This window comes from Strongylocentrotus purpuratus, unplaced genomic scaffold, assembly GCF_000002235.5.
Source record: "Strongylocentrotus purpuratus isolate Spur 01 unplaced genomic scaffold, Spur_5.0 spur5_scaffold_6, whole genome shotgun sequence".
Lineage (NCBI taxonomy): Eukaryota > Metazoa > Echinodermata > Echinoidea > Camarodonta > Strongylocentrotidae > Strongylocentrotus > Strongylocentrotus purpuratus.
Window position 1 is genome coordinate 53864258 of NW_022145612.1, and position 23660 is coordinate 53887917.

Genomic DNA, 23660 nt, shown 5'->3' on the forward strand with positions numbered 1-23660 from the left:
TACTTACAAAATGAATAATACAGGGTGCGAACTCAGTGTGAATATCTAGCGCAGTCAAGAAGATGCTTTTTGAGCTTGAGAAGTGATAATCAAAGACGAAATAGCGATCATGTCAGTCTGTTTATTTTTGTTTATTTCGCGAGGTCAGGTCCACCATCCATCGAGGTTGGCGATTGCGAAACACTGAATCAATTTGTTTACAAACCAAATCGGCGTTTGATTATACTAGTCTTATTCCAAGGCTAAGTGGGCGTGGTTGATTCTTTGAGTTTTATTACAAAACGGTTTAGCATTTATCGAGGGCGTCACTTGCCGTTCTAAATTTTGGAAGATCAAAATTAAATGAATAATTAAAAGTATTAATTCTCAGCAAAATTATTTAATTGTGTGTCATATATGACGATCGAGGAATTAGCAAGAAGACCCTACCACTACCAGCATAATATAGACATGGCATGCATCCATCCTGACATGAGTGACAGCTCACAGAACTTCCCATATAGGGAGTGGGGGGGGGGGGGTGGGGGGGGGGGGGTGGGGGGCGGTGACTACTCCTGAGGGAAGCTTTAACAATGAGAGTAAAAGATTCAAACTTTTCTACATTTGATCAGGTCTATATAGGCTATATGCTTTATGATGTCAATTGGCTGCTGGCCATTTTAATTTCTTCAACTTTGGAATGGGAAGCCATGCAGTATAGCAGTGTCAATCCCGAGTACAATTTTGGCTTTGTTTTGACGTAAAAAAGGGGGTTAAATTTCACAAAATGTCCTTGAAATTGACCGCAAAAGGGGGTTATTTCACTTGTGGTAACGGTCATACGCGTCACCCTCTGCAGGGGAGTGACCCCACCGGGGTCACGGTATATTGCGGTACGGTACGACCGTACGAGGGGTACGGTTCGAAACTTTTGCTAAACCACGATAACTCATATGATAGTACCCTGAATCCTTATGGGATTAATCCGTTCTCTACTTCACTAAGGAATTAATAATATCAACTTTCATGTTTTCCAATTACTTTCACTTGTGATATATAGATCCCCAGCTTAGAGTTTTATTATGTTCCACTGCATCATCATAAAGCTAACCTATCACTAATGAGTCAGACTTAGTGCATGCATCCTAACTAGTTTGTCACGGATGTGACACGTACAGAAGGTGATTTTGTAACAGAACCACTCGTTCCTGCCCAGGCCATGGCGCTGAACGATTGAACACAATACAAACCAAAACTTACATACAGACACTGACACTGACAACATGCATACATTGATAAGCATACAGCATACAGCCAGCATATAAACGTACACACCCTCCTTACTTTCAAAGTCCCTGGGATACTATACGTAAAGCGCCTTGAAATAAGAATAAGAGAAACGTGCAGTTTTTGTCACGTGATCTTGAATATCGAGGAACACGTACCATACACGTCAGTCACATTACCATTGCATTGCATATTGCATTGCATGCATCATCAAGAGTTCCAGGTACCGGTACGCAGAGCAGAAATTATGGTTCGATCGCAACTAGACTCGACTACATACTAGATTTGGACTGCTGAACTTGAAGAGTGTGAGCTGATGAGGCGGGTAAAGTAAACTTGTATTCTAATCTTAATATGTTTTAATGTGACTAAATGCCGTGAATGATTGCGTGAGATAAACGAGGAATAAAGCATGTCGTGTCTTGTTGTTTCCTTTCACAGCAGATCGGCGCCAGCTAGTGACTCTAGCCCCTAACTCCGGCGTGGAGTCGTGGAGAGTACTGTAGTAGGCCTAGACCTGGTCTACCCCAAAATAAACTTAGTCTTCATCAATTGTTTAAATAATCGTCATGATATAAATTCGTTATAAATTCCTTACCCCTTTCGTGTCAATTTTCTTATCTACCTGGCTTTGATTTAAAGCAGTCAAGTAGTCCATACCTTAATTAAGGGTAATTATTTTAATTTATTTTCGGCACAGTCACAGCCTCCAGCCACAGCTGCTGAGCTACGCTGACTCGAGTTGCGACTCGACTGGAGCGTGAAGTTGAAGTGAGAGTTATTGTAACTCACCAACTGCGTTAGGAGGAGGAGCTGGTCCGAGAATAAGGATCATATGCATATTCACTGATGTTTCTTATTTCCGATCTGCGAAAAAAAGATTCTGCGATGATTTTTTTGGTGCAGTAATTTGACAGCAACTTTTTACAGAGACTTTCACGTTATGAGCAATAAATTTTCTGGAAGACGGAATACCCATAACAGTAGACGGCGAACTGAGTGTTAGGGTATTTTATTACACGCAATCCGTTTTTCGCATCGGCAGCGTTCGGATCAGGAACACGAAACCCACAGAGCGCCGATGAAAAAAAAACATCTGCGAAAATGCGGACGATCCCTATTGTTAAGGATGCAATTTGTCCGCATTGACGAGGACATCCTCATTCTCAGACCAGCGCCCCCTACTGTATATATAGACTATATCTTTGAGTCCCAGGCAAAGTCAAACTCAAAGTAATTTTTCAAAATAAAAATAGATATATACTGGTACTAAACTGTACCATCATTAGATCCTAGAATCATTTAGCTAAAATAAAAAAGTGATTAAGATTCAGTGAAGCCAGACCATCACCTAGCTAGTCTCAGTGGAACATATTCTTGAATGAAGCAGGCCTAGACCTCTAGACTGACTTGGGGGGGGGGGGGGGGTAATTTTCTATACAATGTTTTGATGTCCTTACTTTTTATGAATGTATTATTCACTGTTGAATAGAAAAACTGAACTGAACTTTTGTAAGACTAAGTTAGGATAGATCTAGCATGGTTTTCAGGTTCATATGAAGAATAAATATTTCCCCCATTTTTTTCCTTCTTCTTCTCACCTTTTTTTCTTCTTCTCCCCTTTTCTTCTTCTTCTCCCCTTTTTCTTCTATTTCTCTAATCAGACATTACACTCTACATTGACAAATCTTTGGCTAGCTATATAACCATCATGGTTTCAGTGGCTGCCGTGGCTCTTACGGCCATTGTAGTGACCCTAGCTGTCTTCATCCAACGGCTGAGGAAGAGGAGACGGGCTGGAATGTCCTTTAGAAGTGAGCATGTCATTGTCTTTACTCGCTACCCAGAACCTGGTACAACAAAGACGAGACTCATTCCTGATCTTGGGGAAGCAGCAGCAGCTACCCTTCAGCTTTACTTGGTTAGTACAGTCAAACCTGTCAGTGTCTACAAACACCACTCAAGATAGAATAATAAAAAAATTGTCTTTATAAGCAGATGGTCTCTCTTAATACATGTTTCAATAAAAAAGATTGTTCAAGGGAAAGCCCCCCCCCCCCTCAACAAACAAAACAAAACAATTATAAAAAGGCGTTCCTGGGGGAGATTGTTATAACTTTATATCTTGTTTTGATAAGCAAACTATCCAAATGTATATATATATATATATATTTTAAGCATAGTCTGATCTAGTGCTGTAAGTCAGACGCTATGTTCGTGTTAGGTTCGGTTTGGCAGAGTTCGGCAATTTTTCACCCGAACTTGGTTCATTAATATAATAGAAAGCAGCGTTATAGCCACGACGGTAGACACTGGGCCGGCCAGCCGGCCGGGCCCGACAAGCACTCCTGATGGAAAACACTGCTTCCGACCAGCACAAATTTCATATTAAAAAACTGCTCTTAAATTATTTGTAAAGAAAAGTACTACTTACATTCGTATTTCCGTCTTGAATCATGTTTTATTTTCAATTTTAAAAGAATCATGTTTTCAATATGTCAATAAATGATATTTTTTAAAGGTTTTCCAAGACGGTTGTTGTCTAATGTTAGAGTCATGAAAGCTGCCATCTTGAATAGCGAATCAGGCTCGTCGATTACTGTTTTTTATAAGTGTTTATTTTCCATAGGAAAAATATAAAATCCCTATTTTTCCTGAATAAATAAATACCATACTATAATATATATTTATTATATTATTTATATTGTAAACTTTGTCCGATATTGTTACAATTAAAATATTAATTTTTTTGTTGAATGGGTTTGAGCTGAACTTGTTTTGATCAGTGCCTAGCACGCACATGTATTCTTATTTATGGCTTGCGATCGTGACGTAGCAGAGGTCAGGATTTGGGATTTAAATGGCGCCAGTGAAGTTGCGCCCACCACTGGATAGGCATAAATCACAAAGGCGGAAAATGGGAAAAAAGTCAACATAAAATGAGCAGTCATGACATGAAAATTAGATACAAAATGACAAGTTTATTAGCTTGCGAGAACGTTTACATTTTTCTGCCAAACATCTGGACCAGGCCTTTGCGTTCGGTTCGGTTCGGAAGTGCATTGTTCCGCGAATTTCGGTTCGGTTCGGCGGTTCGGCTACAGCACTAGTCTGATCAATTATTAGAAAAAGTTCTTATGATTTTGTTTAGGATGAAAAAACGTAAGCAGGTAATTGTATTCTCCTACATTTTACTACCTTTTTCAAACATTTGATTCTCAGACCAATCATATTCTCGAGGTTCTTCAGTTGGTACAAGCCAAGCGACCATGGGTTTCTGTTGAAATCAAGTACATTGGAGGCACAAAGAAACAAGTTGACTACTGGCTGAGCAGCCATCGCAGAAGGCGACTACGATGTCGCTGGTCTGAGCAGATCGGTCAGGGACTAGGGGAGAGAATGGTCCATGCATTTAGTGCAGCCTTTGAAAGGAAGAAGCAGAGAGTCATATTAGTAAGTGTGCAACCTCTGAACCTCTTGACACAAGACTTAACCCCTCCTGTGTTACTAAGAGTTTGAACTGTTATAACAAAACTATATTCATGTGTAAAATTTTGACTCGTAATGTATGTTTCATGAACTTTGCAATGAGGTCTTGTGTTCTGTTTTGAGACCATGAACAGCTACTTTTAGTCTGTGTGTATTTAAAAAAACTATTAATTCTTCTGCAGAATTTGCCACCCCATTGGCATGTAAAAGGTTAAGATTTAATTGCATACCTGGTATATCTTGTTCCGGTAATGATAGAGTTTTCTACTCATAGTACCCAGTTGAGCCAGTGATTTTGTTGTATGAGACCATGCTCACATTCCCTCTTACCAAGGAAAGATGTTCTAAGCATTTGTATTGATAAAGCAGTAGGCAAACATTATTGTTACAGATGAATGACATATGAGTATGTATGATCCCCAAGTGAATGTGATTTCCAGTAAGTTTTCATGATTAATGTACTCACTTACTGCATGCTAAACTATTCAGAATTATTTTAAGCTACTTTTTCATCACGCGCAGGTCTATTAATAGAACTCGAGATAAGCTCTTCATCAAAAACTTGTCATATCTGTTCCTTTTCAATCCATCACAGATCGGGAGTGATATCCCAGCAATCGATGCTGATACCATATGTTCTACCTTTGACAAGTTGTCCCTTGGATCCTGTAACATGATATTGGGTGCTGCTAAAGATGGGGGTTACTACCTGGTTGGGCTGAGTCAAAATGAGGGAGAAGAAACTATAGATCTTGGTGAGTAACATTTAATTGTTTTACAATGATTCTTTAAACTTATTTTCTTGTACCGTTTTTAAATGTAAACTGACAATCTACCTGCTTTTGCATGGTGAATCCATTTACAATACACAATATTTTTATATTTTCCCAATTTATAGACAATGTTCACTCAGCAAAAAAGAAAGAAAGTAGACGTTCTTTATTGTTCAGAATTTTCATATTAACTATTTTAACTAAGTATTCTGAATTATATATCAAATTTGTAAACATGAATACTCCTGTCAATATCAATTAAGATCAAGTCTTGAACTTTCTTGCTTGGATTGGATGGGCACAATGATTTAACAACTAGAGGATATTAAGGGAATTGAGTGCCTGGGAAATGCAAGATACTTCTCTTTTCAAGTCGATTGTAGTGACAACTTCAAGTGCTCTCTTGAGGAAATGGTGCCTGCATATGTTTTTATTCCAATTGTAGCTCTGTATTTCGATACTGTGCTTTATTTTGCACTTTGTTTGTCAGATGAGGATACATTTCTTTTATCAGCCATCTTGTATTTTATCGGTTGCCTTCCCTGAGTGCCCGGGAAAGCTTACAAATTAACATATCATTTTTTTAAAGGGAAATAACATATTTATTTAGTGTCATTTTTCTTGCCCTTAGATCCTCTGTTTACCAGCTCAGATATAGAATGGGGTACAAGTAAAGTCCTACAACAGCAAAGAAAAGTTGCACAACAACTTCAACTGAGACTAGAGATACTCCCCAGAATATTGCAAGATGTGGTAAGAAATGCCAGCATATTTTGATGTGATATATTGAAATCCTTGAAGTGACTATGACCTTTATATTATAACAATAGTAAATTATGAGTCTCGTATCGGTTACCTGAATCTAATCTTGTATGTATACAGAATATGCGTATGTTTTTATACATAGAGTATTGCAACATTGTAATAGATCTGTAGATATCTTTATCATTTTAGTTTTGCCTTTGGATTTAAACAACATTTTCCTTTGTATGACTATTTTGTAGGATACGGTAGAAGATCTAGATGAAATTGAGAGGTCAACAGGGTATACTGTGGAACAAATTCGAGCACCATTCCTTTCCGTTATCATTCCTGTTTTTAACGAAGGTCCTTTTATACAACAGACACTCCAAAACGTCACAGAGGTTAGTCCATGTAGCATGTTTTATGTTGATTTTTGGGGGTAGAATGCTGATAACAGTTATGTCAGTTAAAGTTCATATGTATGACGATAGGTGTATGTTTATTGTGTGCAAAGTCTATTTACTTTGTAGTAGTGATTAAGATGAGAGATATGGGCCTGCTTCCTTTTAGTTTATATACAATTAGGAAGAGGCGGTCTAACAATATTTCCTTTTGATTAATAGATAATAATCTTGTCTTGAACAATTGACTATTAGAACAAATTAGTGAATACAAACAGATTGTGTAAATATTGTTTATCTGCATGTGCAATTACCGCCAAGTTCATCATTATGCTTATTTGAAAAGAGGAGAAAACAGATTACCCTTTGATCAATGTGAAGTATTACTGATCAGCCTGTGTATGAAAGTAATGTGTATGATTTTATTTTATAAGGTTTCTGAATGAAAGGTTTCTGAAGGGAAAATTTTTAGCATAATTTCATGCATTTTTATAATGTTTTATGTTTATTTTGGGGAGTAAAATGCTGATATCGCTTTTGTAAGATCTGAAGGAAAAATTTAAAGCATATTTCATGCATTTTTATAATGTTTGCAATTGTAAGAGGTTTCCTTAATTGTTTTTCCATGTACAGGAGTTGAATGATTGAAACATTTGAACATGATATACACACTGTTTTGTGATATCTGTCTGGGAATATTATGATTTTCATTAGATCCTGAACATTAAAAGACATTGGTTAAAAAAAAAAAACTCAGTCAGAGCATAGCTGAATAGCTCTTGGTATATTTAAACTTGAATAGATGGGACAGTGCGGTGGGGGAGGTGGGTAAGAAAATGGAGGATACATTTAATAGTCTGTTTTTCACTCCCTTTCCATTCAGCGATGTTCTTTTCCAAACTTTTTGGAGATCATAATCTGTGATGGAGGAAGTGATGACAACACAAGCGAACTTGTCACAGAATTTGCCAAGAATAATGAAAGAGTCCCTATAAAACTTGTTACAGGGTTAAAAGGTAAGAAACTTAACGATGATAAAGATAGAAGGATTCATTCATGTAGGTTGTAACATTGATATCCAAGATGTCAAAGCTAAAAGTTGAATAATTCTCAAGTAAATCCAAGTTAATCATCTGCTTAAGATCTCAATGAAAACAGAATATTACACATAGATTTTCATTCAATCTTATTAAAGGTAATACATAGATATATTTGGAATATTTCAGATCTATAGATGGAAAGTTGTTTAGTTGATTATGTAAAGCATGTACCGGAATTCGTTGCATCCTAAGAGAAAGTACAACAAAAAGAGAGTAATTAAGGGTCAATGTTAGTGAAAGAGTTAGTGAAACCATAATGAATTCAGTTTGAAAATTTAAGAACTGCAAGCCAAACTCTTTTTTTGTTTTTTTGTGCATGTCTACATAATACATGTCTGTGACAGATGAAGGAAACTTCAGAAAGAAAATTAAATAGTAAATTTGTTCTTTAATAGATATTAATTTATTTTTTGTACTTATTGGTAGAAACTGGAATGATATGCTTTATTTTCTTTTGTCTTTAGGTAGGGGTAGACAACTAAACAAAGGTGCCATGTATTCCAAAGGAGACAATCTTCTTTTCTTACATGCTGACACCAAGTTACCTCAAGGCTTTGATGCGTCGGTGGTGCTTACACTCTCCACTCCTGGGGTGAGTGGAGGGGCCTTTAAGTTTGCTCTGGACTTCAATCATTGTTCAGAGTCAGAGAGGTAAGAGCTTCTCTTTTATTTTTTGGGCGCCATGACCCTTTTCTTGACAATGCAGTGACCCAAAATACTATTTATTTGGTTATTGCTGTTTTCCCCGTACAAAGGATTGGAATGAAATAATTGACTTTCTTACTTCTTTTTTTTTGTTTTCCTACCTCAAAGTTTAAAATACACCTATAAGAGAAATACTCCAAGATTAAAGCACAGAGATTGAAAAACTTCTGAAAATTTGTGCTGCTATTGGTGTTAAATTTTCTTTTGTTTTATATACATGCATAAAGATATTGGCTTTGAAAATGTATAGGAGAGTTTTCACACAGCACATATTCACTTCATTCTTGGGAACCCATAGCATTGTGTAACCAATTTGATATTTCTCATTGGAATAATTTATAATTAAAATACTCATATAATCTTTTAAGTGAGATACTAGATTTTTGTGAAACAGGTATTGTTTGTAGCATGTGTAGGCTTGTTCAGTTGAATACAAATGTGTAGGTCTTTAAAGTATGCACAAAAAACAAAAGGAACAAACTCCCGTCAGGAGATCAAATTTTGTGCTAAATAACTTTCAGCCATTATTCCTTTTTAACAACGTCAGTGATGTATTCATTTACATGTATATATTATCATATTCTTTTATTTCTGATCTTTACATTCTGTTCATAATGCTTGGAGGTTCAAGTGTGCCAATCACCAAAACTATTTGATGCACACATACATGCTCTCATAGAATTTGGCGCACATGGAACAAAAGTCTGATATATACTTTATACGATTTTATACATTCTAGCTATACAAAAATAAATATTTGAGGTTCAGGTGATTGGTACACTTTAATGCAAATATAACGTGGGCAATTCAAATGATTGTATTTTTGCTCAGGTCTGAGTTTGGTTACTCCAAACTCTTTGCATTTGAGATGAAGGTGTTAGAATGGGGAACCAACTGGAGGGCTAAGATCATGGGTATGTATGTAATCCGTTCATTGCTCGCTGATCATTCTTAGCACTTTGATATAATGCTCATTCTCACTCAACACTTTTAGTTAGTTAAGAGGAAATTCTTCTTTCAACACAAAATAAATTTGACTTTTTACCCCTATTTACTTTCATTTTACTTCTTCCTTTCCAAAAGGAGTTTTAGCAGCACATTAAGTCATTGTGCAAATTCTCTTTCGAATTTGATCAAGTATTTTCAGACGCATAGCAAGGATAATTTAAACTACAATTATAAGTGTTACTCTTAGTGCCCCATGAGTGGCATCTACTTTTTTTCTTCTCCAATTTCATAAAAATGCAACGGAACCTCCAATCATAGGATTGCATACGTATCATTGTAACAGTAGTATGTTAATCCATGCCAAATTTCATGTTGCTAGAAAAACTTTGCAAATGGGATACAGTCCTTTAAATACAATAAATCCTTTGTATATCTTTGTGCAGAGCTTCCCTATGGAGACCAGGCTTTGTTCATGTCTAGGACCTTATTCAAAAGTGTTGCCATGTTTCCTGATTATTTAATAATGGAAGACTATGAAATGGTATGTATAATTTTAGTTTTTATTATTGTCTTAATTACTGATACCTCAAGCTAGAATGAATGAGTAGGTGTATAATATGATGGATGGAATAGTGCAGATCATGTTAGTGGCTCAGTTTGTTTTATTACAAATTCTTTTTTGGGCAAGTCCAGTGAATTAGTTCTATAATCAGATCAAAGTATTATCATGTTTTATCATGTTATTATTATATTTTGTTTGACCATAGCCAAGAATTAATTGTACTAAAATATTTGATGTAGTCAGTGATATTTGATCAAATGGGACTTGACTATTCATAGTTTTATTTGATTGTGTGGTAATGGAATTTTTGCATTTTTTCTTTCATTGTGTGGATATTTTGCCTTTAATATAAGGACCTGACATTTTATCATATATATTTTCAATATTTGAAGCATAATGGGTGAATGAAATCTAAATGCTTTGTTCTGATATGAAAAATGTGTGAAGAAAACAACCCACAACAGCAAGAGAATAAACAACATATTGATTGATATTAAAAGCAGTACAAGATATGGCAAAAATCTAAATTTCCTGCTTAAATATCACAAACATGATTGCAATAAAATTAAGGGGGGTTTATAGTTTAAAGCATTTCATGATGTGGCTTAAAGGGGAAGTCCACCCTGAAATTAAGTTAGTTTTAATAGGAGTAGAAAAATGAGAGAAACAAGTCAGTGAAAGTTTGAGCAAATTCCGATTAAAAATAAGGAAGTTAGGATTTTTGAAGTTGTGATCAATCAAACACAAATTGGCAACTCTATGACGTATCATGCGAGCTCAACTTCCATTTGCTCAGTACTAAAAAAATCTAAAATTTTCATTTTCCCTCAAGAAAAATTTCAACCATACATGCACCCTAAATATAATAATTGCAAATATGTTTCTATACTCCCCCTGCAAGGAACAAATATATATTCCGTCATCAATAATGAAGAAAACATGATTTTATGGAATATTATGCACAAAGCAAATGAAGGAGAGCTCGTATAATACGTCACAGAGTTGCCAATTTGTATTTGATTGATCACAACTTCAATAATTCATAACTTTCTTATTTTCATTCAGAATTTGCTCAAACTTTCACTCACCTGATTTTCTTATTATTCTGCCTCTATCGAAACAAACTTATTTTGGGGTGGACTTTCCCTTTAATGTTAATTGTTGTGTATTTTCAGGTGTGGAAGCTTCAAGGAGAAGGTCATATACAGATAGTTGAAGGGAAGCAGGCCATCACATCATCAAGGAGATGGGCACAATATGGTTATCTTACAGTGAGCTATGCTATTCATTTGGGTTGCAGGCAGGGGTTATAACAGGGCCTCACACTCACTTTTTCTGTAGGGGGTCTGATTTTCTTGGAATCTTTATGTGTGAGCCTTATGTACAAATTTTGAAATTTTGGGTGCCTGATAGTTTTCAAGCCCATAAGCACATAAGATTTTCAAGATATAACAAGAGTTTGGCATATAAGCTCTTTTAAAATACTTCTTGAAAGACCTTTGACCTTCATTCTCTACCCCAAAACTTTCATCAGTAGGTCATGTTTATATCTTGTACATCAAAAAATACTCTTGTCTCTGTTTTCCCCATATGATAATGAATCACCGTTACTGGTGTGTGGCCTATATTCCAGATGCAATCTTGTGGTTGCCTTCCCTAAGCCTCCTTCCTTCGTACACTGCATGCTAAACACACATACCACGATAAAGATCTCCAAACTAAAAAGAAGCACACACACAAAAAAACAAAAAAATGAAAGGTGTGCTTTAGTTTTCTGTATCTTTTTTTTGTTTGTTGGTCTGTGTGTGTGCCGCAGCAGCTTTTTAAGGGAGTTTATTTTGTCCTGTGTGAACTGAATTAGACTTTATGATCATTATGATTATGAAAATAACCACAAAAATCTTTTGTTCAATATTTATATAGTGGATCTAAAGATCATAATATGTAGTGTTGGATCATAATTGCTACCCAAGCATTTTATCTTGCTTTGATTTGAGAACTGAATTTTGGACTTTGACCAGATCTGTTTAAAAAACGAACATAAAATTAGAGTTAGGTCTATTTCTGTAGGTCAAATTATGATGTCATTGCTCTTTAAATATACTGTGTGAGCTTCTTGTGATGGACTGCTGAGGTTTAGGAAAATGTTTTAAACTACTGATATTAATCCATCTTCAACATAATGATTGGTATTAAATACCGGTTCTGTATACTTCCAATTTTTTTCTTCATGATATTGCTTTTGCATTGCCATACACTTCAAACCTTTCCAAGCAAAGAGAAAAGCATTAAGTTATGGTAATGCTACCAAACAAATAATAGGTAGTATGTCAGGAAAAGTAGTTAATTTTGAAGATGAGACATTGAACTGAGAATATAACATGCAGATACTATCCATTTAGTTTTTGAATTCATTTTTAATACCGTTTGTCCCTTTGCTAATGTTGTCAAGTTATTTATAGCTATGTTCTCAAAATGGTTCTTATTACAGACAGTGATGTGGAACTATGTGATCATTATTGCCTACCATATGGGAATCCATCCGAATGCTCTGGCTAGACTCTACTATGGAAGACAACTTACTCATGCCAACTGAAATCATCATCTTCATCATCATCATCATCATCATCATATCTATCTTCATCATTATCATCACCACCACCACCACTACCAGCATCATCACCTGCATGCCATGTGTGTACAGGAGCAAGAGACAAGGAAACTAAAAGTATGTCCTATATATTTGATTCTGTGAAGCATGGTGAAAGTAACGAAAGGTGTGCTATGGATACAAATTATGGATAGAGCTATAGTTGATTGATTTTATGTGACAAAATTGACGAGACACTGAAAGAAATGAAATAATTTGTTGTTTATTTTATTCTGATATGGCAGCTGGAATATTTGGTTGTGGATTTGAGAATATTATGTTTGTTGGTTATTGGCAAACTGTTCAAATTTATCCTAATTTATTTGTTCATTTACTCATTCATTTCCAAATTATTCACTTTCGCACGAATAATGATATGAAACACTTATTTATCATTTTTGTTTTTGTTTTATTAGATGATATGATCTACTCAACTTTTCATTAGGTCAATTTTGCTATGTGATGCAGCTTTTAGACAATGCACGTAGCTAATGTTTCAATGAATGATCTGCTACTGTATATATGACGCACAATTATAATGTACGTACCAGCAACTCATGGTAATATTGTTAACTTCCTTATTGTTGCAATTGAAATTTGTGTATATATTCATACTTTTCAGATGACATGGATATTTAATCCTAAATAAGTTTTTAGAATTTGTTATACTTAAACTATGTTTATCTTTTATGTTAGGCGTACATGTATAATGTGTATGCTATATTCAATATATGCCTATGGGTGTCAAGCACACTACGAATGTATAAACACATACTCATTCTAGAGTCAGTATTTCTAAAATACAAAATAATGAAATATATATATATTTATATATGACAGTATCTTTTGGAGCAGAAATTGCAAGTGTGCTGATTGATTATGTTGCAATGATTATTTATTATGAATTTATCTGTAGGTGATTCAATTATACCCTGTCTACGAAAATAACTTTAAATTGCTTTAATTCATATTTGTTTAAGTCTACTCTTAGTTACTAATTTTTCTCTTTATGTGCCCTGTTGCTTGCTTTCAGTATTAATGATGTATTCAATGTCCCTTTAGGGAAACTTATTAAGTTTGATATAATTAGTTTGATTTGATCATGTTTCTGTACAATTTGATAATTATGATATGAAAATCAATATTAAGTAGCAGAGGTGTGAACCAATAGTGCAATCTACAGAATGCATGTACATGTATACAGTGCATGAATTACTCAACATGATTCAAAGGAAAGGTATTTTTCATGCCTTTCCTAATATTTTATTTTCCTGTATTCTACATTGACCAGTTTGTTTACTGGAAATTCCTATTATGAAATCCTCATGTAACAAAAACCATGAGACTAAACGAACATTTGAGTAGTATCTCGTAACAGTATCAAGACAGGGTTGGAGAATATCTTACTTATATAAAGACTACATTTAGATTTCCCTGTGCAGTGACCACCTGTACAAAGGGACCACCTGTCTATATACATTTACTATTTCCCTTGAATAGTGTTTCTCATTGAAGCATGTACTAAAGTAGACAGTGCTTAAAGACCACTTGCATATAAAACCACCTTCCTTTTCTTTCTTAGGTGGTCTCTATATACAAATTTCACTGTCTTTTTCAATCGTGTTGCACCTTTGATGTGTGAAGGAATCGTATTGATGGATGCTTAGTAGGAGAATTAAAATTGATATCAAAGGAATGAAGAAACCCTTCTGTTCCATTGCAGTATATATATATAAAGATTTCACTCATGCGTCTGTTTTTACAGCACTGGCTGCTCGAATTTTGTAGAAACATGATAAAAATTGTTTAGTGTGTGCATGATATAAGTCACTATGTCTTACCATTACAAGAGAAGTATTACAAATCATTTTTAGAAAAAATGAATATTTTACTTTGTCAATAAGAGTAACTTTAACAATTATGTTTCATAATATACTCATAATATATTGAATACTGGTGGTATTTAAGGTTTAATCAAGAAAATAAGAATATAGGAAAAAACAAATGTATTGTTTAATTAGCGATAATATGTAAGATATTGAGATTTGCAAGCTCTTAGAAAATGTGCAAGTTACATTCCTGTACTGTAAGAGCAGTGGTTTTGTGTTACAAATTGATCAAGTCATGTCACTCAAGAGAGTTATCAGGTTTTTTAATTAATGCTGCATGAGATTTTGCTCATACCGTATGTACTTTATCTATTACACATGTTCTACTTTGAACTTGCCAAATATATCATGAAAAAGCACAACAAAATGAACACAAATATTTCCTGCTTTTACAGTATACAGAATCCCACCTTGATCTTGTAACACATACTTGGTGAGTAGCTATATAGTCGGTTTCCATGGTTTCTTGGAACACTGTCGTAATATATCCATCACAGCTGGGGGCCATCCAATAGCATAACAAGGGATTCAATGTCTTGTACAATCAGAGAGGTGCATGGCCAGCACTGAATTAAAGCAGCAATATTTGAACTATCATTTAGCATGCTTGGTGGCTGACAATGTGGGCGCACTTCCATGTTCAGCTGCCCGAATCAGCTAAGAGAAAGAATATTGCTTTGATTACTATGTAATATTAACTTTATTTTCATGCCCTATCATGCTATGCTTGTGCCTCTGCTATTTTTAGATATCAAATAGTCTATGAATCAAATAAAAAAGTCTAGAATAAAAATTACTTTGAAAGATTATATGCCAACGTGTTGAGTTATAATTGTCAAAATGATGAGAGATGAAAGAGATAAAAAAAAAAAGAAGAGATAGTCGTGAAAAAGAGCTAGATTTTAATACTGTCTACTGAGAGCTAGATAGGCATTCAATTTAATCCCATCATATACATGTAGAGCGAGGTAGCTTTGATTGCGGAATGCAGTGGCTTGAAAAGATGTGTCGTTGTGGAAAATCTTGTTTTTATGGCACAGACAGAGGAAGAACCACATCATGAATGGAAGTAATGAAACAATTCTACAACTTTTGTTTTGATAAAGCTAAATAATGTCAAAAAGTGTTGTATGATATGTCAAATGGGGGGGGGGGGGGGGGGGAGTAGATTTCTGATAGCATCCCACATATGCACTCTGTACTGTACATTGAGACGCACACACACATGCACAAACGTTGCAAACACCTTTTTTTAGATCACTGATTTTATTTACATCTTCATAACCCGTTGGCTACTGAACACTTTCATTCTCGTAGGGTTCGAACAATAACCATCTAGGTTGTGTATTTGCAATGGTTTAATGTGCAAAAGATCTATATTGGTCTTAATACCAGCAAACATCAAATGTTTCAATGGCAAGTTCGTTCACATGTCATTGAAACTGAAACAATCATTTCCTCTTACCAGCACTCAATCTTCTCATTACGCATTTCTGAAGTGCACATCCATGGCGTGCATGATCAGTACATTCATGTAGCAACCAAACAACATCAGACTCACACAAATTCAATATTTATATACTGTTCCATTTATTTCTCTGTGAAGCATATATAAAGACAGCCACATCGTGCTAAAAAAATGACAATAATCAAATACAATAAATTTAGCAGCCCATTTCACATAAATTCATAGGGGCCAGTCATTTCCAATTGGCTTCTGTACATAATTTCATCTAGCAAGATACATGTACAATGTAACTTTACAAAGCAACACTCTTATTTAAACATAAATGGCAATTTCATCATCAAATTACATTGTACAATATTAGGTTTGAAGTATCTCTATACGTGTTACACATTGATAAGGCATTAACATCTCTTTTTGACACAATTCATTAAGTTAAAGTTCAAGTAGAATTCCTTCTCGTAAATAAATTGAGAGTCCTCATGATCATCACAACTTGATTTTCAAATACAATTCTACTTAAGGAAATTGATGGACAAACAAAGAAACGTTTAACAAAAGTTTCAAAGAGTTTCAACATAGAAAATTCTGTTTTCATGTGATCGTCCGGAGAAATGAACTTGTCAAAGTTCATCTTTTGTCATAAGAAAAACAATAATGAATTGACAATTCAAATGGCATAGACAGTTATCCAAATTTGAAATTCTATTTTTCATTAAACAGGTGAATTTTCTCCACCCCATCCAACCCCCCCCCCCCCCCCATAGTATAATCCATGAGCCATGTCTGAGAAAGCACAAAATACCCAGTACATGTACATGCATAGTGTTCCATTATTAAGTCTTACCTACAATATCTTTGAATATCTTCTACAAAAAACAGCCTCTCTGTATATTTGAATGCCTTCAGAAAAATATGTAGGATCTAAAGAAGTTATAACATGAAGATATGCCCCCCCCCCCTCCATACACACATTTTGGCTTAACCATCTGAAAGTAGCTACAATATCATCCGACTCCTCTGTATTAAGCCTGGCGACTCAGTAACTGTACAAGTATGTCTGTGGTGTGGCATCTCAATTCCACAATAAGATTACAAAACATAGCATCTCATCCTGTACAACATATTATCTTCTCATGATTATCCTACAAGCAGAGAGCATCATTGCATTGCAATGTCCTATACAGCAGCAGTCCTATCTAGACTCAGCACAGAGACGGGCTGCAGTCGAGGGATAAGGATGGCACAATTAAGTGAGCTACTGGCATCATAGAAGCACATATATATATAGAATATTATGGAAGCAATCTGGACAAATAAAGCCAAGCGAATCACCTTTGACTTAATATCTATCCAAAATGGAGTATACAGATAGGAAACAGCTTTTTTGAGGGGTTTATAATATTAAATGGGGAATGAATAACACTTGCAGAGGCCAAAGATTTGGTCTGCCTCAGGAAACAAATTTCCACTAGAAAATCTAAAATAAAAAGTACCGTAATGTTAACTATAAAGCTGTAGGAATGACACAGAAGGGTTAAGAAGATAGAAAATGTACAAGTGGGCGCAAACAAGTATAAACACAATCGTCATGAAAATCACCAACAAAAGGAAACAACTAAAACAAAAATGTCCCATAGTTATTTTACCCTGTTAAACCAATAAAACAGCTCACAGAAAAATAAATAACCCTGGAATTTGTCAGATGTCATGATGCGATGCACTTTGTGATTATAAGATTAATCATACTTGTTTAATAGTAAATACATTATCTTTGAAACATGATTTCGTTACCAAAAATAAAACTGTTAAACTAGTGTCTTGTTATTAAGTTGATAATGGCCATCCTCCAAAATAAATATGACTTCACTTCTAAAGACTGCACATAATGATCAAAATGCTTTGCTTGACATTTTAACCTGTTTACTACTGACTTCTCTCAATCATATACCAGTAGGCTTACTACAGTTATTACCCAACTCCTGTAGGCAATGGCTATGGGCAGGAATGATTTCAATTTCTTGCCTAACATTCATCTTTTGGTTGTCTATTAGGAGGCAAGGGCAAGTGGAAAGATGAATGAGAAACAAATTTCTAATGAATGAATAAATAAATCATACAGGCAAGAAAAAAAAATTAGAGTACGATGAACACCGGTAATGGTTTCATCCCTATTATGCTTTGGTTTACAGTAGGACTATATAGTGAGTCTACTGTAAGAATGTGGTATTGAACACAATCTAAAATAATGACAGACCTATCTTACCAAGAGATGACATTGATCTGAATCAACAACTTGAGTTTGACATCTATCGCTACTCTACACATCATCGGTTGCGAACGAGAAGGGCCACAGAAAACGGTAGGCTTAGAGCATTTCTCATCCTCGACTGACGACATGAGAAATGGGCAAAGGTTAACTTTGTGATTGACTGGAGGACATGTGATCAATAAGGTTCAAATCTCAACTCTTTTATAAGACAGGGCTCAGTAACACATGTAATGTAAAAATGGAATAGTCACACTCTTTGCTCTTCATACTGCAACAGGCAAACTTGGAGTGAATAAGCCCAAAAAACTCTGTGAATATCATGTCAACATTGAGCTCAAATTCAGGTATACACATGACCTCTTTGCAGTAATTCTTAAGCATTTTGAAAACAGAAAGAAAAATTACACTAACTTGCATATATGCCTGCATAGGAAAAATAGAATAAAACCCAGTGTATGATAATGATGTAATGGTATCTGAAAAAAACAAAATAATCAAAACAACCCCTATATGGATCTAAGATAGATCAAATAAATAAATTACTAATTAATTAAGTGCAAACATAGGCAAGAACAAAGGCAAACAAACATGACACGATTTACCTTCAAACAAAATTTGACCCAACATATAAGAGGTAAATTCATGATGAAATTAAAGTTAATGGTATAAAATGTACATCATACTGCCGAGCTGTTTTTAGAAATTACAAAGACTAAACGAGTAAGAAAGAGATATTTAGCACCAATTCTTTAGATTTCAAATTAAACACTATGCTTGGATGTGGCATGGGTAATATATATAAGAAAAACATATTTTAACAATGAGCAGAAATTCTTTGTCGGGTATCTCATTACTAGAATTGATTTGAAGCAATTCCCTTTGTTAGTTCTACATCAACATCTACACCAAATTTATAATGTGAATGCAAACATTTCTTGAAAACAAATACCAGTTAATAGAACCCCATCTTGGCATGTTAGTTAATCAGTCTACACAGATGTTAATCATGCAAGGAGATTCAATCAGTAAAATCAATCTATGACTCTGATTGATATCTCTCAAACAAAATATGCCAACAATTATATGGATTAGAAATCAAATAATTATAATGAAGCACTTTATCGTGCTATAGGGAAAAAAAAGCAGGAACCACTTCAAATATTTATTTATTTGTCCTTTATCTTTGATGATTTAGTAAAAGGAGTTCCCCTTTGAAACTCCTTTTATTTGAAGCACACAATCTGAGTTAATTTTCCCGTCTGGCTCTATTCCTATACAACTACAAGTACATCCTGTTTAACCACTACTAGTCTCTCTCCAAGAGACATCACATATGAAGCAAGCAATCCACAACACATTGCTTTTATGCATCGACATCCAATTTCATAATTCATAATTTCTATATTTTACATCCTGTATTTCTATACAAAAAGAATGAGCACTTTGTGGGAATGGTACATATTCACAGGCTGGGAAAAAGCATTGTCCAATATAGCATAAAGCTTGCACAACACAAGTCAAATGATAGTAATACTGTATATGACAAAGTAAGCGCCCCTTACTAGGAAATATCAACAAGGGTATGAAACTGAGGACATACCCAACATACATAAGATAACGTAGTGAGGACATGACCTACACACACTGACCAGATACACACACCTAACAGATAAGTTACAGAGGTGATATCCTATACACATCTCATGAGTAGGATACTGGGGACATGTCCTACACACACTTTCAAGGCATACCTACCAGGTATGTTAACAAGAACATATCCTACATAAACCTTCCAAGGAGAGCTCTGGACCACATCTCCTATACACATGGTCCACATATCATACAGTTGACATACCTTGCACTTATTCTTTGTATATCTGGTGGAAGTGAGCACATATGTGAGCCCCCTGCAGCAGGTGTGCCTTGAAGTTTACTGTTAACCTCACACTCGGTGATGTGCAAACGTTGACAATGGATTTCCCATTTGGTCTAGGTAAAGCTTTGGCTATGAATAAAAGAATCTCTTCATGAGAGACACCTCTCAAATGTTACAAGATTTAAGTTGTCAGTTCAAAGTCTGCAGGAGCTGAAAGCCCTCTACAAGACGTTCTATGATGATTCTGCGTTTAAAGGTTCAGTCTCCTGCGCACTGTTTACAGATTCCTGGCTGTAGTAACTTTTCCGCTCGTGACTGAGTTTACCTATGACCTCTGCTGGAAGGTCAAGTGGGGTCACCTCTCCATTGAGTTCTGAGATATTTGTGTCCATGTCTACGTCCTGTGGCTCATCATACAGGTCTATAGCACCATTCACATTCAAGTTTACCATCTCGCCGTTCATGTTCAAGTTGTCCAAATCCTCATTCAGTGTGCACTCATTAGCAGGAATGTCATCGTCTCCATCATCGTCCTCGCCATCAACGTCCATACATTCCCTATCATCATCGCATAATTGAGAGACCGGCCTGTAAGCGGCTTCCTTTGGCTTTCGACCTGATGTCTCCTCTCCCATCTCCTCAATGTTTCCATTTGAGATGTCTCCCGATGACTCATGGATTTCAGGTGAGACCACAGGATACTCTGAAGTCACTCCTGTCTCACCAATCAGTACAAACTCTTCATTACTCGTCGGTGAGTTTGGGGTGGAGTCCTTGGATCTTACATTGATCAGTTCATAAACCTCTCCTAGAGATTCGCTCGGAGTGCGATCACCTGGCGTGGTGGCTATAGAGCTGCGCCTGGTCGTGGCCGCATTGGGTGGGTTTAGCGGCTTTCGCTTCTCCGACTTGGTCCGCCGATGCCAGAACTTGGAGGGTCTTGGGTGGCGCTGGGGGCCTGCGCTTGACATGGTCTGACTACGAGTCCGATAAAAACCGTCACTGTCCAATGAGCTATTGCGCACTGAATCGGACAGTCGCATGCTGCCTGGATCCACGTGACCTGGACTACGAAGGAAGTTCCACTCTCGACCGTTGGGTGCGGTGGGTCCATCCAGGATTCCTCTTCGGGAACCCTGGCGTCTTAGACTCCTGATCTGAAGCTCTGCAGAATGACAGCTTTGGAGGGCCTTGAAGAGGTAGTAGTAGTCCTCCTGTCAAGCAAAGCAATAATAGGATACTTGTTAATGAAAGTGAATGATATCTGTATCTGAATTGAGACTGTATATTGCTCCTGAGAAACACAACTGAAAAAAAGGTTAACCCTCTCTCCAGCTAATTATGATTTTTACATTAACATGAAGTCCCTGAATTACAATAGCTGAATATAAACAAAGTATCATCTAATATATACTTAAGCAAATGAGAAAAAAGAGCAAAGAAACCCCTTTCTCATTGTTTCAATTGTACTTGATGTGTGTTGTTCACTTCTCAACATTTTATACACCTTTCTTCCTTTCAGTATTAAGGACAATACAAACTCATTCAAACTTCTTTAGAAATATTCCTGATAGCACATTTTCTGCCTACCCTAGATGTGATAAGGTTTGGTCTCTTTGCAGCGTACAGCTTGACTGTTTTGTAGATGTCTACTGCTTCTTCATGGATCATCTCTTGATGTAGTGTAGATAGAGCACAGAATGTCCCTGCCTGGCAACCTCCACTCCTGAAAAGAAAATGCAAGGATTAAAACATGAGTTTAATATGTGTTTGGTAGACTTATATCTCATGCCCTCACAAATAAAGTTTACTTCTTCACATTGGCAACATTGGTATTTTTCTTTCTGGCGAAGTTCTCCTTTTAAAGTAATGTATCTGAAAATAATACCCTTTTTACTGAGTTTCTTGTATTCTTCACTTTGGTAACATTGATAGTTCTCTTTAAAAGATATTTTTTTGCTATTAAACTGCCATGTGTCTGAAAAGAATATATGTGGACAGTATATTTGTGGAAAAGTTAAAAATTGCCAAATTGCAGGGAAGCTTAGTGATCTACAATTTTCAATATGTTGCTCATTCAAGGATTTTAATGCAAACAATCCCTTTGAAAATTCCAGGCTTGAAATGCCAATGCCAATGCCATCTTATTCAATCCTCTAGTAGCCATCAAGGGTTGTAGAGGTGTTGTGGCCTAGTGGATAAGTCACCAGACTGGAAACCACAGAGAACGGGGTTTGAATCCCTACCATAGAACTAACGTCCTTTGGAAAGACATTAACCTACATTTACCACACTCAACCCAGGTGAAGCAAATGGGTACCTGACAGGAATTAATTCCTTAAAATGCTAGAGCAGCTGTAATGGCAGTCATGACCCCCATACAAGAAACCACCTGTGTGCTATACAAGTAGCCACTATTATTACTTATTATCATTTAATTATCTAAGCAATTTTTTACCTTTTTCACATAAGAAACAACCTGTGCGCTATACAAGTAGCCACTATTATTATTATTTATTATTATTATTATTATCTAAGCCTATCAGGAGCTCTTGTAGCGCAGTAGAATATATACTTAATGTTGGATAGTTTCTGCGCTCTATAAATGTATTATTATTATTATTATTATTATTATTATTATTATTATCAATCACATCTGATTCCTTACCTATCATGGACTGTGATGGGTCCAACCGTCTCCTTGTTAGACCTCTCCAGGAACTCATTCCTCTTCTGCACTGCATAGATCAGGTCAAAGGCCGTGTGAAGCGGAGAGCAACAGTCAGGCCAGTAGCTACAGTGATATTGCCTGACATTAAGCTGGTCGTCATCCTACAATCACAATGAAATGACATCGATTACTAATTCTAAAGTGCATAAAAACCAGAAGTAATTGTGTGATGAACAACATTGTATTGAGACATACTATTGCTATCATTAGCAGCAGCAGCAGCAGCATTAACTGCAACGTCACACAAAAAGAATGAACAAACAAAATTTATACACAATCTAAGATTACATGTTATGGTTGTTGATGTGAATTTCAGCAATTTCTTTTTTTTTTTGGGGGGGGGGGGGGAGTATATTAGTATGTGTATGTCCAGTGTTTTTGTATATTTTTATTGCATATAAAAGGTGTAAATATGGCAATAAAAAGGGGACAAAAAGACTTCATTAAACCACTAGAATCTTTCACAAAGGAAACAGAATCTGGAGGAGACATATAATGAAAAACGTTTTCATTCCTTCATTGATCGTACATCAAATTCTTTATTTTGAATGACCAGAGGAGTGTGGTTACCTGTGATGACTGGACCAAGAACTCCCTTGTGATGAAGGAGATATTAGAGTGTTCCTCTTCACACAGTGTGATGGTCAAGGCTCCAAGGGTCAAAGGTTCATCGACATTGGTTGGCCAGTAGATGGGTTCATCCTCCTACAGGTCAAAGAGTAACAACAAAAAAAGAAAGAAAAAAGTCAAAATTTGCGACAAGATGATGTGGAAAGAATTAAGATATAC

At 35.7% G+C, this 23660-nt stretch overlaps 3 protein-coding genes across 9 annotated transcripts in view; 1 reads left to right on the forward strand and 2 right to left on the reverse strand.

The window, feature by feature from the left end:
• The window catches only part of LOC583137 (ankyrin repeat and BTB/POZ domain-containing protein 1), a 30054-nt gene extending 29855 nt beyond the window's left edge, over positions 1–199 (reverse strand). Inside the window, exon 1 of the mRNA XM_031000249.1 lies at positions 8–199. The gene's annotated coding sequence lies outside the window, so the exon portion shown is untranslated. The remainder of the gene's footprint in view (positions 1–7) is intronic.
• Positions 200–1443: 1244 nt separating this feature from the next.
• Positions 1444–15336, forward strand: LOC100888490. 4 transcript variants are annotated; one of them, XM_030972286.1, is made up of 12 exons: positions 1444–1596; positions 2931–3187; positions 4489–4719; positions 5351–5510; positions 6160–6281; positions 6533–6673; positions 7557–7689; positions 8238–8424; positions 9310–9392; positions 9870–9967; positions 11164–11259; positions 12480–15336. In XM_030972286.1, exons 2-12 carry the CDS (start codon positions 2978–2980, stop codon positions 12582–12584), a joined length of 1566 nt encoding a protein of 521 aa, XP_030828146.1. In that variant the 5' UTR covers positions 1444–1596; positions 2931–2977; the 3' UTR covers positions 12585–15336. The 4 variants fall into 4 exon arrangements, 3 of the variants coding, with proteins under 3 accessions (XP_030828146.1, XP_030828147.1, XP_003723355.1); XM_003723307.3 differs by having other exon boundaries at positions 1445–1591; XR_971645.2 differs by lacking the exon at positions 12480–15336 and having other exon boundaries at positions 1444–1591; positions 9310–9396.
• Positions 15337–16098: 762 nt separating this feature from the next.
• The window catches only part of LOC579761 (tyrosine-protein phosphatase 99A), an 81926-nt gene continuing 74364 nt past the window's right edge, over positions 16099–23660 (reverse strand). For all 4 annotated transcript variants that reach the window (XM_030972531.1, XM_030972529.1, XM_030972530.1 and 1 more), the window contains 4 exons: positions 23442–23576; positions 22809–22972; positions 21731–21866; positions 16099–21354 (listed from right to left, as the gene is read on the reverse strand). In XM_030972531.1, coding sequence (XP_030828391.1) covers positions 20374–21354; positions 21731–21866; positions 22809–22972; positions 23442–23576 — 1416 coding nt within the window. In that variant the 3' untranslated portion in view covers positions 16099–20373. The remainder of the gene's footprint in view (positions 21355–21730; positions 21867–22808; positions 22973–23441; positions 23577–23660) is intronic.

Bases quoted from the DNA above. Each gene is read 5' to 3' on its own strand.
- LOC100888490 (XM_030972286.1), top strand. From the start codon at position 2,978: ATGGTTTCAGTGGCTGCCGTGGCTCTTACGGCCATTGTAGTGACCCTA. The intron at 5,511-6,159 runs GTGAGTAACATT...TCTTGCCCTTAG, and splicing joins AGAAGAAACTATAGATCTTG to ATCCTCTGTTTACCAGCTCA. The intron at 9,968-11,163 runs GTATGTATAATT...GTGTATTTTCAG, and splicing joins TAATGGAAGACTATGAAATG to GTGTGGAAGCTTCAAGGAGA.